At 45.6% G+C, this 15972-nt stretch overlaps 1 protein-coding gene across 1 annotated transcript in view; it reads right to left on the reverse strand.

Moving 5' to 3' along the window:
- The window catches only part of ADAMTS17 (ADAM metallopeptidase with thrombospondin type 1 motif 17), a 346664-nt gene that overhangs the window by 126113 nt on the left and 204579 nt on the right, over nucleotides 1-15972 (reverse strand). Inside the window, exons 10-11 of the mRNA XM_024732060.1 lie at nucleotides 7708-7809; nucleotides 6552-6697 (exon numbers count right to left, since the gene is read on the reverse strand). Of these exons, the coding sequence (XP_024587828.1) occupies nucleotides 6552-6697; nucleotides 7708-7809 (248 nt within the window). The remainder of the gene's footprint in view (nucleotides 1-6551; nucleotides 6698-7707; nucleotides 7810-15972) is intronic.

A 15972-nucleotide genomic window follows, 5' to 3' on the forward strand; every position in this document is an offset into this window, starting at 1 on the left:
AGGCCTCCTCTGAAAAGTACCAAGAACTTAGGCTCAAGTGCAGAAAACTGTGATTTTTAAAAACTATCCCTGTGAGTACCTCATACGTTAAAAGCACACGTATGGGGGTGCATACCTGTGGGGGTGCTTCCCTGTGGAAGCAAAAAGCCATTACAGGAACATAACTTCACTCCCCAAGGTCTTGGGAGGAGGTGGGCTGCTTTCCTTCCTGATGCTCAGGGTGTGGACGCTGTGTGGTGACCCTAACGCACTCCTGCTTCTAAGATCCACTCACCTCCCCATCCTTCCTGTGCAGAGCTGGCTTTTCACACAAGATCAATGGAGCCTTTTCTCCCCACCCTACTCCCCAGCCACCCCCCAAACACAAGCCTCCTGATGGGGTACCAGAACTCACATTAGAGATGAACTCTCTGCATTGCAGTCTTTTGGCAAAATCTCCCACTGACAGCGACACAAATTATGTCAGGAAAGGACAAGCTTAGGAAGCTGGATTAAAAACACGGATGGTCCCCAAAGCCTTGATGTTAGTTGGCAAGAAATAAAAATTCCAATAGCTGTAAAGACCAAGACTAGAGAAAAAAATGGGGGGACTCTTTTGCCAGTATTTTGGACAGTGAATAAACCAGCTGCAGAAGATGGGAAAGGTGCCAGGAATATAAAGTGAAGGGGGTGGGGAGAGGGTGGTGGGAGAGTTCCAAGTAGGAGATGTACATAGCAGTGAGATTTGGACATTCTTGGGAAATCTCAAGGCAGTGAGCCTGGTGATTTAAGGAGTGAGCCGGGAGAGGATGTTGTTTTGGTCAGAGCTTGGCTTGGGGCCTCCATCAGCTGTGCTTTGTAACAATCACCACCTCAGGCCATTCTGCAAAAGCAGGCTGACAACTACTGCCTGGACTTCAGCAAACCCTCTCTGCTCCTGCATCTCCCTGGGAAGGAACCAGGACTGCTGCAAAGCTGCCCCCACAAGGCCAGCCCCTTCTCTTCCCGTTCACCTGGGTGGTTCCATGAAGGTGAGAAACCTTGTAGAAAACTACAGGGGAAAAAGAGCCTGTTGCTTCAGAACAGGAAATGGAGCTACACTGTTATTGCAAAAGACTGGACCGACCACCAAGGCGTAACTATTATAGGAGCAAAAACATATTGTTTCTCTCACTTGTAATAAACAAAGTCAGATTATGTTTGGAGCTTGCTCTTGAGATGGCTCTGAGCACCTCTAGCTGTGAGCACAGCCTCACTGGGGCAGGGAAGGCACAGGTGAAGATGGCCCTCATGCCCAGGGGCACCTGGACCCCATTCCTGGCTGTTCACAGTTTGTGGGCCTCAGTGAGGCTAGATGGTGCAAGGGGAGGGGCCTACCTGGTGACCCACCTCCTTGGCATAATAATTCACAATAACCTTTGTGTTTTTTAAGGAAAGACGATATTAGATGTGTGTTTTGCAGCACTGGAAGATCAGAAAGTTCGCTTTTTCTCAGCAAGCATGCATCTAGACAGTCAGGTGGTCAAGTACACATTACAGAGGGCTGGTCTGCTGTGGGCATGGAAGGAGGATGGGGCCCAACAGCTCAAAGGTCAGTGGGGGAGGACACAGTGAAAACAAGTGAGCAAATGCATATGAGTAATTATAAATCACTATAATACCTGTAACGTTAGGAAAGGGTGCAGAGAGAGCGTGTAGAGCAGGCACCCACCTCGGGCAGGGTGGTCAGGGGAGGAGACCTGTCTGAAGAGAAGACACAAAGAGGGCAAAGGAAGCCTGGAAGAGGGAAAGGAGCACTGACCCAGGTCCGGAGGTTGGGGCGTTGTGTCTGACAACAGAAAGGAGGTGCAGTAGGTTGAATAGGGTGGTGCCTTCCCCTGCAAAGACAAACCCACCCAGAACCTGCAAATGTGACCTTAACTGGGAAAAGGGTCTTGCTAGATATCATCGGGATCTCATAATTATGAGATGAGATCATCCTGGATTAGGGTGGCCCCTAAACCCAATGGCCAGTGTCCTGAGAAGAGAAGAGGTGGTGAGGAGAAGCACAGAGAAGACGTCCATATGAAGGCAGGGGCAGAGGCTAGAGTGGTAAGTCTATAGGGCAGAGAAGGCCGGCAGCCACCAAGGGCAAGGGGACAGGAGAGCAATGGATTCTCCTTCAGAGTTTCAGGAAGGAATCAATTCTGCTGACACCTTGACTTCAAACTCCTGGTTTCCAGAACTGTGAGAGGATAAATTTATATTGTTTTAAGACACCAAGGGACTTCCCTGGTGGTGCAGTGGTTAAGAATCCACCTGCCAGCGCAGGGGACACAGGTTTGATCCCTGGTCTGGGAAGATCCCACATGCCGCAGAGCAACTAAGCCTGTGCGCCACACTACTGAGCCTGCTCTCTACAGCCCGCGAGCCACAACTACTGAAGCCCGTGAGCTTACAGCCCATGCTCTGCAACAAGAGAAGCCACCGCAATGAAGGGTAGCCCCCACTCACCGCAACTAGAGAAAGCCCACGCAAAGAAACGAAGACACAACACAGCCAAAAATAAATAAATAAAAAATAAAATAAATTGAAAAAAAAAGACACCAAGTCCTGGTAATTTATTACGGTAGTCACAGGAAACTAATACAGGGGCCACGGTGAAGAGCATGGATTTCATTCTAAGTGCAGCGGGGAGTGAACAAAAGGGCTGAAGCTGGAAGAGGTATAATTGGCTTTACTGGTAAGTGGATGTCTCTGGCTTTCTGTGGAGAATGAATTTGGGGGCCGGGGGGATCATGTGGGAAGCAGGGAGGCTGATGCTGATCGTCCGAGAGGACACTGGAGCCTCGCTACTGGGTCCAAACCTGACCGGCCGTTGCCCAGCTGTGTGACCTGCAGCAAGTTACCTAACCTCCATATGATTCAATTTTTAACATGTGCAAAGGGGACAAAAAAGACGCCTCTCCCTTATGACAAATTTAGGTGATTTACTATGTGCAAATGTCTAGAAGGGAACCTGGCACCTGGACAGGGCCCTGCGTGCCCTGTTCTCATCATTATCAGAGATGGAGGAGGAAGAGAGGGGACAAGGGGCCATGCATACACTCAGGGGCTTTGAACTCGACCTATGCAACAGATGGTGGTGCTATTTACTGAGGGGGACGTGGGCTGGGAGGGGAGTTTGGGGGAGGAGAGATCGCAGCTTAGGAACCATCAGGTTTGAGGTGTCCAGGAGAAAACCAAGGGCAGTTGGCGGGACTATGCCCCTATAGGGGGGCGGGGACTTAATCCAGTTTTGCTTATCTTTTTTTTTTTTTTTCAGTTTTGCTTATCTTAAGTGTACACCGAGCAGGGTCCCTGGCCCTGAGTTAGGGCCCTGTGCAGGTTTACTGAAGGCAACATGTTGGAGAGGCATCTCCGAGGAGGGTGTTCTCTCTCGGGTCCTTCTCCAGTTGCCCTGCCCCACGGGGTGTTGCTGGAAGACTTCCCTCCTGGAGATGTGTCAGAGCCCACAACCACCTGATGTGCTGAGACCCATAAAACCCCTCAGCTGTCTACATGTGGTAGTCCTACAGATTCCCCATTCCTCAATGATAAGATGTAGGAAGGGGACAAGGAGAGATGAAGTTCGTGACCGCCAGTTGGGGGCCACCTGATAAAGCAGAGGAATGGAAGAAGGTTTTTAAAACAACTTTGGGATTTCCAGAACAGCCTCTTTATGGGGCCAATGGGCCTGGAGGGGTGGGGTGAGGATGCAGCATGGGAAATCCCATGGCAGTACAGGCCAGGGTGGGGGGTATGTTCACTCAGCCCTCTGAACTCAGGGGTCTTTAGGAGCCTCCTATCACAAAATGCCCCTGTGCCCAGAAGAGAGAAAGCAGCTGGGGTGGGGACAATGGGCACAGCCGAAGCATGGTTGGGGGGGTGGGTGCGCCTTAGCCGACGTCATCTTCACAAAACACAAAATCAGGTCCCATGAAAATTGTGCCTAACACATTTGCTCAGCATTGATAACATCTTATTCTTGCAAGGATGCCTTCACCTAAACACAATCCTATTGTTGACCATCTTGGGACACAGGGTCCTTCCAGAGGTATTTAAAGGGTCAGATATTCCCCTACTATGACATTTACTGGGTGTCACCTGACCTGGGATGATGTATGTAATGTGCCAAAGGAGAGCAGTCCTTGGCCAGAGCACCTGAGCTCCAATCACAAACATGAAGCACCCATGACAGCCACAGCCTTTGCAAATTGTGCTCTGCACTTAACAAATCCTTTCTCCTCTGAGCCTCAAAACAGTGCTGCGAGGTAGGAGGTAGGGCATGTGGTCTTGCCCCTGTTCTTCTCCTGGTGCTAATATCAAGAGGGGCCGTGTAGTAAATACAGATCATGTACTTTACATGCATTCCCATGGATTTTTCCAATTTTTAGATGGATAGGAAGGTAACAGCTGCCTGTTGCTATAAAAAGTGGCCCTGAGGGCTTCCCTGGTGGCGCAGTGGTTGGGAGTCCGCCTGCCGATGCAGGAGACATGGGTTCGTGCCCCGGTCCGGGAAGATCCCACATGCCGTGGAGCGGCTAGGCCCGTGAGCCATGGCCACTGAGCCTGCGCGTCTGGAGCCTGTGCTCCGCAATGGGAGAGGCCACAGCAGTGAGAGGCCCGCGTACTGAAAAAAAAAAAAAAAGTGGCCCTGGGATTTGAAGCCTTGTCTGTTCTGGCTTTGAAGCCTGGCTCTTCCTACTGTACCATGCCAGCTCCCTGTAAAGGAGGAAGCTGAGGCCCAGAGAGAGAAGGGTCTTCCTTGAGGTCACACGACCAATAACCAACCAAACCAGGCCCAAATCTCCACACCATGATTCCAAACCCAGAGCTCTCTTCTTTGGGCGAGAGGTGGAACTATTTTAACATCATCACAGAGAAATGGAAAAACTGAAGCCACTATTAAACTCTCACCACTTAGCTAAATAGGTTTTCTAATCATCTACCCATCTATGATGGCAAATTTTATGTACCAACTTGACTGGCCGTGGGATGCCGAGACTAAAAATTCTTCCTGGGGGTGTTTGTGAGGGTGTTTCCAGATGAGATTAGCATTTGGATTGGTGGACTCCTAGAGCAGTTGCCCTCCCCAGTGTGGGTGGGCATCACCCAATCCACTGAGGGCCTGATTAGAACAAAAGGCAGAAGGAGGCCTCACTGTTTGAGCTGCGATGTCTCCTCTCATCTTCTCCTGCCCTTGGACTGGGATTTACATCATGGGCTCCCCTGGTCCTCAGGCCTTCAGACTCAGACTGAATTATACCTGGACCTTCAGCTTGCATGTGGTAGATCACGGAATTTCTCAGCCTCCATAACCATGTGAGCCGATAATAAATCATACGTATATGGCTATTGGTTCTGCCTCTCTGGAAAATCCTAATATACCACCTATGCTTTTAATTAAGAATTCACTTCTAAAAGATTAAATACCTACCTACTATCTGTCAGGCACTCTGCTGGGTGCTGGAGGGAAAAGTTTTAATAAGACAATACATAATGCCAATGCTTACAGCACTACCAGAAAATACAGTGTTCCTGACATTGACTAAACTGTGAGTGTAAGTTTTCCTTTAATCTGGAGGTTCTCAACCTTGGCTGGTCGTTGGAGTCGCCCAGAGAGATTTGGCACATCTGATTCCTGGGCCCCACCTGCAGAGTTTGTGATTTAATTGGTTTGGGATACACATTGGACATTAGAATTTTTAAATACAGGAGAGGTTTGCTAATTATTCATCAATACGATTTAATTGTAGATATAAACCATTTCCTTTTAGTCATAATTTATAACTTGCTCATTTTCAAAAATTAATGTGATGGCACACAAGATGTAAAACAGATTATTTAAAGAAATATTAAAAATGGGAAATTTCAAAAAAAAAAATGGGAAATTTCAAGAGAAAAGGAGAAAAAATAAACCTGTGATAAAGGAATTATTACAGGTAAGCATAAGATCTAGCCCTGAGTTTTTTGGAACAAATGTGTAGAGGTGAACAAGGATTATGGCATCATCATAGTCAATAAAAGGAAGCCTATGAGGAAACAAAACTAAAACTATTTTCTGTCAAACAGTTCTAACAGGACAGGTGAAAGATATTTGGATACAAAAGAGTGGAACCCACAAATGCTTTGCAACTTATCAACAGCCAGGCTGCTCCCAGATTAGCTCATAATCAATTTGAAGGTCAGTCTCACTTTTCTGAAGGTCTGCCAGCTTCCCTGGGATAACCCTTGTCTAAGGCAGCCAGGAAGCAGGCCGGGAGGGATTCTCTTCCAGCTGGATGAGAAACGGTTCTACCAGGGCCCACGCAAGGAAGGGTAGCCAGCTCCCCACAGGACTTACTGCATCTCTGTTACAGAGAGAGTTCTGTTTGAGCTGAGATGCCATCTGATGCACACAATGCCCGGCAACCTGGACCTTCGGTTCAAGTTCACTTTCCTTCAGCTCAAATCAATGGCGGGAGACAGACCCTGCTCTGCAAGGCAATGCGAGCTGCAGTTTGGAAACCCCGATCCACGCACCCTGGAGAAGGCTGGTCAGGGGGACTTACGGAGGGTTGTCGCATTTCCTCTGCCGGAAGCGGGCTCCCGTGCCACACGTGCGGCTGCACATGCTCCAGCTGCCCCACAGGCTCCAGTCTCCATCCACGTGCTCCGGGATGGGCGTCTTGTTCACACACTCCCCCGCGCGGCACCACTGAAACACAGCAGGGCAGCAAACCTGCTTACTCACTAAAAACTGAGATCCCCTCCATGTGAGAAAACACCACGCCTCCGAAACCCAATTTTTGTTAATTTACACAAAAGTAGACTATTTCGGGGTGTGTAAGTTTGCTAACCCTGGTGACATTGGTGACATTCCTTCCATATCCAACCTGACACTGCTATGGCTCTGGGGTTTGGATTTTACCCTAAACTTCCACGTGAATGTGTTCAGTGGAGGTTCTCTAAATTCCCAGAAAAAGGATGAATTCACATGGCTCATGGAGAAACCTATCTTCTGCAAACTGTTTAATATGAGTCTCTTTCTGAAAGGCAGTATTTCCTGGCTCTGTAGTTTTGAACTTCAGGGTTGGGATTGGTGCTTGGAGATGATACAGCTGGTGCCACGTGGGAGAACCTTGGCTCTTTCTGAGGATAAGAGAAAGCCAATCCTCGAAAATAATTTCCCAATGTGTGTGGCACAAACCCTGGAGCAGGAGATGTGACTTAATGGTCCTGATCACAACAGCTCTTTCAGTTCGTACAATAAGACTAGAGAGAAAGCCTTAGGCTGTGGTTGCTGGTCCTGAACACCTCTCCTAACACTTGCCAGTCTCTCCTGTTAATGAAGATCAGGCTGAAGACTGGCGCTCTTAACCGCTAGTATTGTTCTCATTAAAATCATCTTACGACAGCCTTTTCTGCACGGCAAGTGATCCTGTTTTTCCATTTACGGTCTACTGATATAAAAGTTTTAAGTAAATTCACTCATGTGACAAAAGGAGTTAGTTTAATACAAATATTGAGTAAATGATTCCTGTATAAGAAAAACAGGAGAGAGCTGAACATATGCCTCTGTGCCTTAAGTGGGCTCCATGGAATTTCTGGGGTGGCCAGGGGGTGCTTCAGGGGCTCCTGAGTGCAGTGCGGACCACCTTTCAGAAGAGGTGCCAATGTGCAGGGGATATGGGGTTGCCTGCTGGGGGCAGTGAGAAGCTGGGTTACCTTGTCTGCCCCACACTCTGTGCCATCCAGGGGAGGGTCCAGTTTGGTTTTGCAGGATGTATCTCCTTCCACCAGGCACCACAGTCCAGCGCACATCAGATGCTGCTGACAAGGGAAGGAACGTGACTGCCGAGAACTCCGCACACAGGTCACAATGGGGCCGGAAGGTGGGACTCCCTGACCAGTTTGGATTTGGGATTTGAAACATGAGGGGAAGAAGGAGGGTCATGTATCTGGATATCAAAAAAAACAGATGCATCATTTCAACTAGTTCATTTAGCTCAACAAAATTCCATGCATTTATTCCTAGGAGGGCTCACCTCCTGGGGGTTGAGCTCAGCAGTTCCTGCACTAGCTATTGAGGGCCTAGGAGGCATCCGATGCAGGCTGGGGCCTGGGAGCCCTTAACAAGCAGATCCATTCAATGTAGGAAGGTACAAGGCAGATTCCCACTGGTCCTACAGAGCGCACGGGAAAAGAACCTCAGCAACCAAGCCTCCTCAGGGCGGGCTCGCTCTGGAGCTGAGGCTGCTGCAGCTGCTATGCGGCCTCAGGAGTGAGAACCCAACAGGTGATGTAGGCTCAGGGCTGCCCTGGGGTTAAAGAGGCAAACTTCAATCCTCCCTGAGGTCACCTGCTTGCTAGCCCCACTGAGCCACCTGTGATTTCTTACAGTATTTCACCTAAAGAGTTTCTTACCATCCACGAATATACAATTAAAATAATTCTACTAAAACAGGAAAAAGCATTTAAAAACACAGACTCCCATTTTCCCATTTGTATTAATGGGAAATTTGGACATGGGTAAAGTACTCAGAATGAGACACTTTATCAAAATAACTGAAGCAGACATGGCTGGTGTCCTCCCCATCTGCCTCCGTCTCCCCTGCAGGACTCAGGGCAGACACCATCCCCCCACATGTCCTGCTGCTTCCCTGATCTGCCTGTTAGAAGCTGTTCTCTGGCCACAGAGCAACCCTTGACCACAAGGGATGGGAGCTGGACACCCGTCCCTGGGTGGAATGGCTCTGAGGCAAGGTCCACACATCTGGCAAGGTCCCAGGGGTGGTCTGTTGTCCGCCCACCAGTGCACCTTGCTTGATCACCCCTCATTTCCCTGCCCCCTCACAGTGCTTCCTGGGATCACTTCCCAGATAAACTCCTTGCACCCAAATCCTCGCCTTGTGGTCTGAAAATTGAGAACAGATGTACTTAAGGCTCTTTGAAAGACGCAGTGCTTCCAGGATGCCAGACCCAAACATGGCGACAATGCCTGAAGGCTCCATCCTACAGGGCGCAGCCGTGGACCGGAGGGTACACCTCAGGCAGGGTCCCCACGTACAGCTCAGGGCAGTCCCTGCGGGGCTCGTGAGGGTGTGAGGACTCAGTATAGAGGCCGGCTGTTCCAAGTAATCGCGAACATCTGCGCAGAGGAGACGCGCAACTGTGCTGTCCAAAGTTGGAAAATGTTTAGATGTTGAAGGGACAGAAACAAAGGCGCAAAGGGAGGGAAAGCAGAACCGCAGGCTTGACAATGAGCTCAGAACAGCCCACAGCCCTTTTTCATTTTTCAAGTATGTCAGAGCTGCTCTGTGCCCCTAAAGAAGTTGATGAGTCGAGTGGAATTTTGCACATTTGGGTTCAGAAAAGCCTCCACATTCCCATTATTGTCCTTCTCTCAATGGAGTGGTAACAGGATGAGTGGCTGGAGCACAGCACCAGCTGGTCCCCATAAAGACCAACGGCACCTTGTTAAGTGTGTGATTTCATGCACTTTGACCTAAGAGCTCTTCCAGAGCATGGTGTCAGTGTGTGGACACATATTCATGAAACAAGGCGGGCCCAGGAGGTGAATTTATGGGCTAGCAGTGTTTAGGATTAGGAGACCTAATTGCCCCTTAGGAGAGAGAGGAAGACAGTGGTGTGTGAGCTTTATAGACAGTGTTTTCTCTAACTTTTCTAATCATCAAAGAAAAGGAGAATGAGGTCAGGCAAAGATTTCTTAAACAGAACAAAAAAAGTACTAGCCATAAAGGAAAAAAATTTATGAATTATACTATTTATTATACTATTATACTAATTATACTATTAATCATACTATTTAATATTAAATATTAAAATGAGCTGGAGTAGGGAAATGTTAAAATGAAGAACTTTTTTTCTTTGGCTGCGCTGGGTCTTCATTGCTGCGTGCAGGCTTTTCTCTGGCTGCGGCGAGCAGGGGCTACTCTTTGTTGCAGTGCGCAGGCTTCTCATCGCGGTGGCTTCTCTCGTAGTAGAGCATGGGGTCTAGGTGCGCAGGCTTCAGTAGTTGCAGCACACGGGCTCTGTAGTTTCGGCACACAGGCCCCAGAGTGAGCGGGCTTCATTAGTTGTGGCGCACGGGCTCAGTAGTTGCAGCTTGTGTGCTCTAGAGCACTGGCTCAGTAGTTGTGATGCACGGGCTTAGTTGCCCCGCGGTATGGGGGATCTTCCCGGACCAGGGATTTAACCTGTATCTCCTGCATTGGCAGGCGGATTCTTAACCACTGGACCACCAGGAAGTCCCAAAATGAAGGACTTCTGTTTATCAAAGACAACTGTAAGAAAGTGAGAGATGTATGCAATGGGAGAGAGATTTGTAAGGCACAGAACCAACAAAGATTTGTATCCAGAATATATATAAAACAAACCCCTAAAACTCCTACTGATCAATCAAGAAAAAGACCCAAATAGAAGAATGGGCAAAAGATTTGAACAAACATTTCACATAAAAGGATATATAAACATATAGGATGGCCAGAAAACATGAAAAGATGCTCAGTTTCATTAGTCATCAGAGAAAAGCAAATTAAAACCAACCAGCTAAAAAATAGAAACAAACAAACAAAACCAACCAGCTACCTCTTCACACTGACCAAAATGGCTAGAATGAAAGAGATGGAGAATACCAAGTGTCAGCAAGGATGTAAGAATACCAAGTGTCTCATAAACTGATGATGAGATTCTTAGTTCCACAACTTTGGAAAACTCTTTGACAGTACTTACTAAAGCTGAAGAAATGCAATACCAGCAATTCCACTCCTAGGTTTGTATCAAACAGAAATGTGTGTGTACGTTCACCAAAAACATTGTCAAGAATGTTCACAGCCACAGTATTTGTATTTCTTAGTTCCCAAGATGGAGACAACCCAAGCACCTACCAACAGCAGAACAGGTAAATTATGGTCTATTAGAACAATGGGATACTATACGACTCCATGTATATGAAGTTCAAAAATAAGTAAGAGAAAACTAGTGTTGGGAGTCAGTTTAAAAACAGACAACAAGGATGAGCAGAAAAGGTGACTGTAAAGCTGTAGCCTCTGACCTCAGCTTGGCCACCAGCATTGCTCTGTGTGCCCAAGCCAAGCAACTGCCTTTCTGTGATTCATTTCCACAGCTCAACAAATGGGGTGGACCACACCAATGCTTGTCACTGTGATGACTTCTAGATGGATAGCTGGCATTCACGTCACGCTTTACAAATGACAAAGTGCTCTGATGTCCGTCATCCTGAGGCTCATGAAAGCCCTGGGAGGCAGGGCTTTCTCTATTTTTTCCCACTTTTTGTTTTCTTTTCTTTTTTTGAAGTAGATGAGTTTATTACTCATAGGTCCTGCAATAATTAGAGCAAGTCTTAAGGGCTCACTCAGGGAGGCCAAGGCAAGATGCAGGCAGAGAGAGTGGCAATACTTGGACTCATGCCTTTATTAGCGACCATAGGTGAAATTCTTTGGGTTTCTCCAGTTGAGTGTGTACTGTTAAATTAGAACCAAAATGTGCAGTATTTTCTTTCTTTTTAAAAAATTTTTTATTGGAGTATAGTTGATTTACAATGTTGTGTTAGTGTCAGGTGTACGGTAAAGTGAATCAGTTATACATATACATATAGCTACTCTTTTTTAGATTCTTTTCCCATATAGATCATTACAGAGTACTGAGTAGCGTTCCCTGTGCTATACAGTAGGTCCTTATTAGTTACATATTTTATATATAGTAGTGTGTATATATCAATCCCAATCTCCCAATTTATCCACCCCCTTTCCCCCCCAGTAACCGTAAGTTTATTTTCTACACCTGTGACTGTATTTGTTTTGTAAATAAGTTCACTTGTACCATTTTTTTTAAGATTCTACACATAAGCTATATCATATGATATTTGTCTTTCTCTGTCTGACTTCATTCAGTATGACAATCTCTAGGCCCATCCATGTTGCTGCAAATGGCATTATTTTGTTCATTTTTGTTGTTGTTGTTGTGTTGGGTCTTCGTTGCTGCACGCGGGCTTTCTCTAGTTGCATCGAGTGGGGGCTACTCTTTGTTGCAGTGCGCGGGCTTCTCATTGTGGTGGCTTCTCTTTGTTTCGGAACACGGGCTCTAGGCGTGTGGGCTTCAGTAGTTGTGGCACACAGGCTTACTTGCTCCACGGCATGTGCGATCTTCCCGGAGCAGGGATCGAACCCGTGTCCCCTGCCCTGACAGGCAGATTCTTAACCACTGCGCCACCAGAGAAGTCCCTATTTTGTTCTTTTTATGGCTGAGTAATATTCCATTGTGTGTGTGTGTATATATATATCTTCTTTATCCATTCCTCTGACAATGGACATTTAGGCTGCTTCCATGCCTTGGCTATTGTAAACAGTGCTGCAGTGAACATTGGGGGTGCATGTATTTTTTCGAATTATGGTTTTCTCCGGATATATGACCAGGAGTGGGATTGCTGGATCATATGGTAGTTCTATATTTAGTTGTTTAAGGAATCTCCAGACTGTTCTCCATAATGGTTATACTAATTTACATTCCCACCAACAGTGTTGGAGGGTTCCCTTTTCTCCACACTCTCTTCAGCATTTATTGCTTGTAGATTTTTTAATGATGGCCATTCTGACCAGTGTGAGGTGATAACTCATTGTAGTTTTGATTTGCATTTCTCAAATAATAATAGTGATGTTGAGCATCTTTTCATGTGCTTTTTGGCCATCTGTGTGTCTTCTTTGGAGAAATGTCTATTTAGATCTTCTGCCCTTTTGATTGGGTTGTTTTTTTTGATATTGAGCTGCATGAGCTGTTTGTATATTTCCCACTTTTCCAACGAGGAGGCAGATGTTTGTGGATACCAAGGGCCCTGAGCTGGGTCAGAAACACAGGACTGGGAGTTTACTTATCAAGGTTCATATTCTGGTTCTTGACCCATGTGGTGCCTACACAGGTGCATTCACTTTATAAAAACTGATCAAGCTCTAAACTTAGGGATTTATGTACTTTTCTGTATGCATGTTATAATTCAATAAAACTATTAAATAAGTAAATAAATGCTTAGACAGTGATGTAAGGTTATCTGGACTCAACTTATCACAAGGTAAAAGCAGGGAAATCAGAGCTTCACAAGGAAATATAAGGATAAAACATACGTGCAGGAAGTCATACCTCAAACAGGAGAGAGACTCTGCATGGTGAGCAGTCTCTGTAAGTTGGGACACGGATACACACACACACACCCCACACACCCCTCTCATAAGGAGAGTTTCTGATAGCCTGGAAGCAGCCCTCCTTCTGCCTGACGTGAACATCCTATAAATAGTTGGTCCAGGAATAACTCAGAGGTGAACAATAGTAGAAAAGAAGCAGTACAGGATCTATACTAAGATACTGTAAATAAAAAAGGGAGAAAAAACAGGAGGGAGAAAGCAGATGAAGAATACTCATCAGACAATATGATCATGGAATGGCTAAAAATAATGTGCAAGCATAGTACCATTAATGTTTTAAAAACACAGTAATTGTGTCTTTTCTTTTGCATTTGCAAAAAGCTAATACACAAGAACTAAGGGAAAAGACAGTCATGTCAAAGGAGATAAAATATGAGCTATTAGAACTTGATCAAGAAATGTAACAGAAAATAAAATCAGTTGACCAATGATAACTAAAGTGAAAGCAACATAAAGAAAAGACACACTACTGAGCACACAGGGAGGTACATGGAGTTGATGATTGAGAAAAAGTGAATACAATAAAAATAGAAATGAACAAATAATTCAAAACAATTAAGAGGAAATGACAGATATGGAAGACACATAAAGGAGAGCTGACATAAGCATAAGTAGGAAGCAGGCAGGATGGACTTTCTCTATTTTTCCACTTTTCCAGTGAGGAGGCAGATGATTGTGGAGGTCAAGGACCCCAAGCCGGGTAAGAAGCATGGGACTCCTAAAGAAGAGAACTAAAGTAATGTAACAGGAGAGGTATTTGAATATAAATTCAAGACCTATCCTGAAATGAAAGAAGATCTCAGACTCAGATTGAAAAGCAAAGCCCTGTTCCAGGGAAAAAGACAAAGAATGATGAACACAGAGGCATGTCCCAATAAAGTTACTGGATCTCAGATAAAGAAAAAAGATATTTAAGGCAGCCAGCCCACCGCCCCCTCCCCCCAAAAAAGAGACCAGGTCACGGATGATGGGAAAAGATATTAAGCTACAAGCACATTTCTCTACAGCAGCATTCACTGCCAGAAGGCAGTAATGTTTAGAAAGATACAAGGAAACAAAATGTGACCCAAGAAGTTACTAGCAACTGAACTGTTGCTCAAGTATTTAGGTAACAGAAAAACATTTTTGAACATATAAAGAGTTAAATCCTCTTTTGGAGAAAATACTAAAGGATGAACTTCTGTCAACAAAGAAATGGATGGAAAACTCATGATAAAAGGATTGGAAGTGAGCACTGATCAAAGCATCGAACAAAAAAAATGGAGGGTTGAAGCTGGAGAACCGAATGCAGATGATACACCCCAGGTGAGACAGAAATAATATTGATAAGAACAGCCTGGAAAAGAAGGCGCAGTGGGGTGGGGGCAATAGGAGATTGTCCATATATCCCCATTTCGTCATCTTTTCTAGCTGGGAGAGGAGAAAACACAACAGATAAACATAACTGAGATATAAGAAATTTTAAAGGTAAAATGTTAACCACTAAGAAAAAGAATAAAATTGAGTGGTGGAGGGAATGGAAAGGAAGGGCTTGGAGGTGGAAATGCATTCATTTCATCATGTTCACGGAGTTAGGAAACAGTAGAAACTCTAAAGAGAAGAGTGCCTGAGGCACTTTTGCTTCTGGCCAATGTCAGAATAGATACCCTGAGGGAGGCTGGGCTGCTCCTCCACTATACAAATAGCAAGGTGTTGTAATAAAACACAATTCTTACTGCTGAGCTCATCAGAAGTAAAAAGAACTATTCAAGGAAGCAAATACAAAATACACACATGGCTATATTTATACCTACTTACAAACATATTCCAATCTGTGTTAAGCACATACAAGGGGTGCATTTCCCTGAGGGCCGGCACTGATCTTGAAACTAGAGTTGGCAGAATAAGTTTTGGGCTGGCGGCAAGGTCACAAGCTCTACCTGAGACACCCAGATTAGACCAGGGAATCTGGAAGACTGTTTACCAGTCCTAGAAGGATTGGTGGCATCTCCTGGCTTTCATTGAGATAAATATAAATTCTCCCTGAAGCAAAGCAATCACCACTCAGGCTCTCAGAATTTCATGCTTATCATCAATAAAATGTAAACTCACAATCAAGCATGGAAACATGAGTGACAGATGGCAGAAACAACAAGCAAAAGATTTAAATTCTCAAAGTGTTTTGATAATAGAGTTATCAGATACTGAATATACAATAACTCTATAAAATGTCTTAAAAAATAGAAGATGAGATCACATAAACAAGCTATCAGCAAGATACTATTGAATATGATCAGGCAAATTCGGAAAAAAAACTAGAAAGAACTTTAACAAATCAATTACATAATTGTTGGAGAAAATCAATGGTTTTTGGCACCACTGAAAGAGAGATTTAGTGACTAGGAAATAGATATGAAGAAATTATACAGAATGCAGCATGGAGAGAAAAGGAGGAGGGAAATAAAAAAAGTGGGTTAAGGGCTTCCCTGGTGGCGCAGTGGTTGGGAGTCTGCCTGCCGATGCAGAGGACGCGGGTTCGTGCCCCGGTCCGGGAGGATCTCACGTGCCGCGGAGCGGCTGGGCCTGTGGGCCATGGCCGCTGAGCCTGCGCGTCCGGCGCCTGTGCTCCGCAGCGGGAGAGGCCACGGCAGTGAGAGGCCCGCATATGGAAGAAAAAAAAAAAAAAGTGGGTTAAGAGATATGATAGAGTGAGAAATACTGATGGATGTGTCTAATCATAGTCCTGGAAAAAGAGAATAGAAAGAATGGGACAGAG

Source organism: Neophocaena asiaeorientalis, unplaced genomic scaffold (assembly GCF_003031525.2).
Source record: "Neophocaena asiaeorientalis asiaeorientalis breed wild unplaced genomic scaffold, Neophocaena_asiaeorientalis_V1.1 scaffold362, whole genome shotgun sequence".
Classification (NCBI taxonomy): domain Eukaryota; kingdom Metazoa; phylum Chordata; class Mammalia; order Artiodactyla; family Phocoenidae; genus Neophocaena; species Neophocaena asiaeorientalis.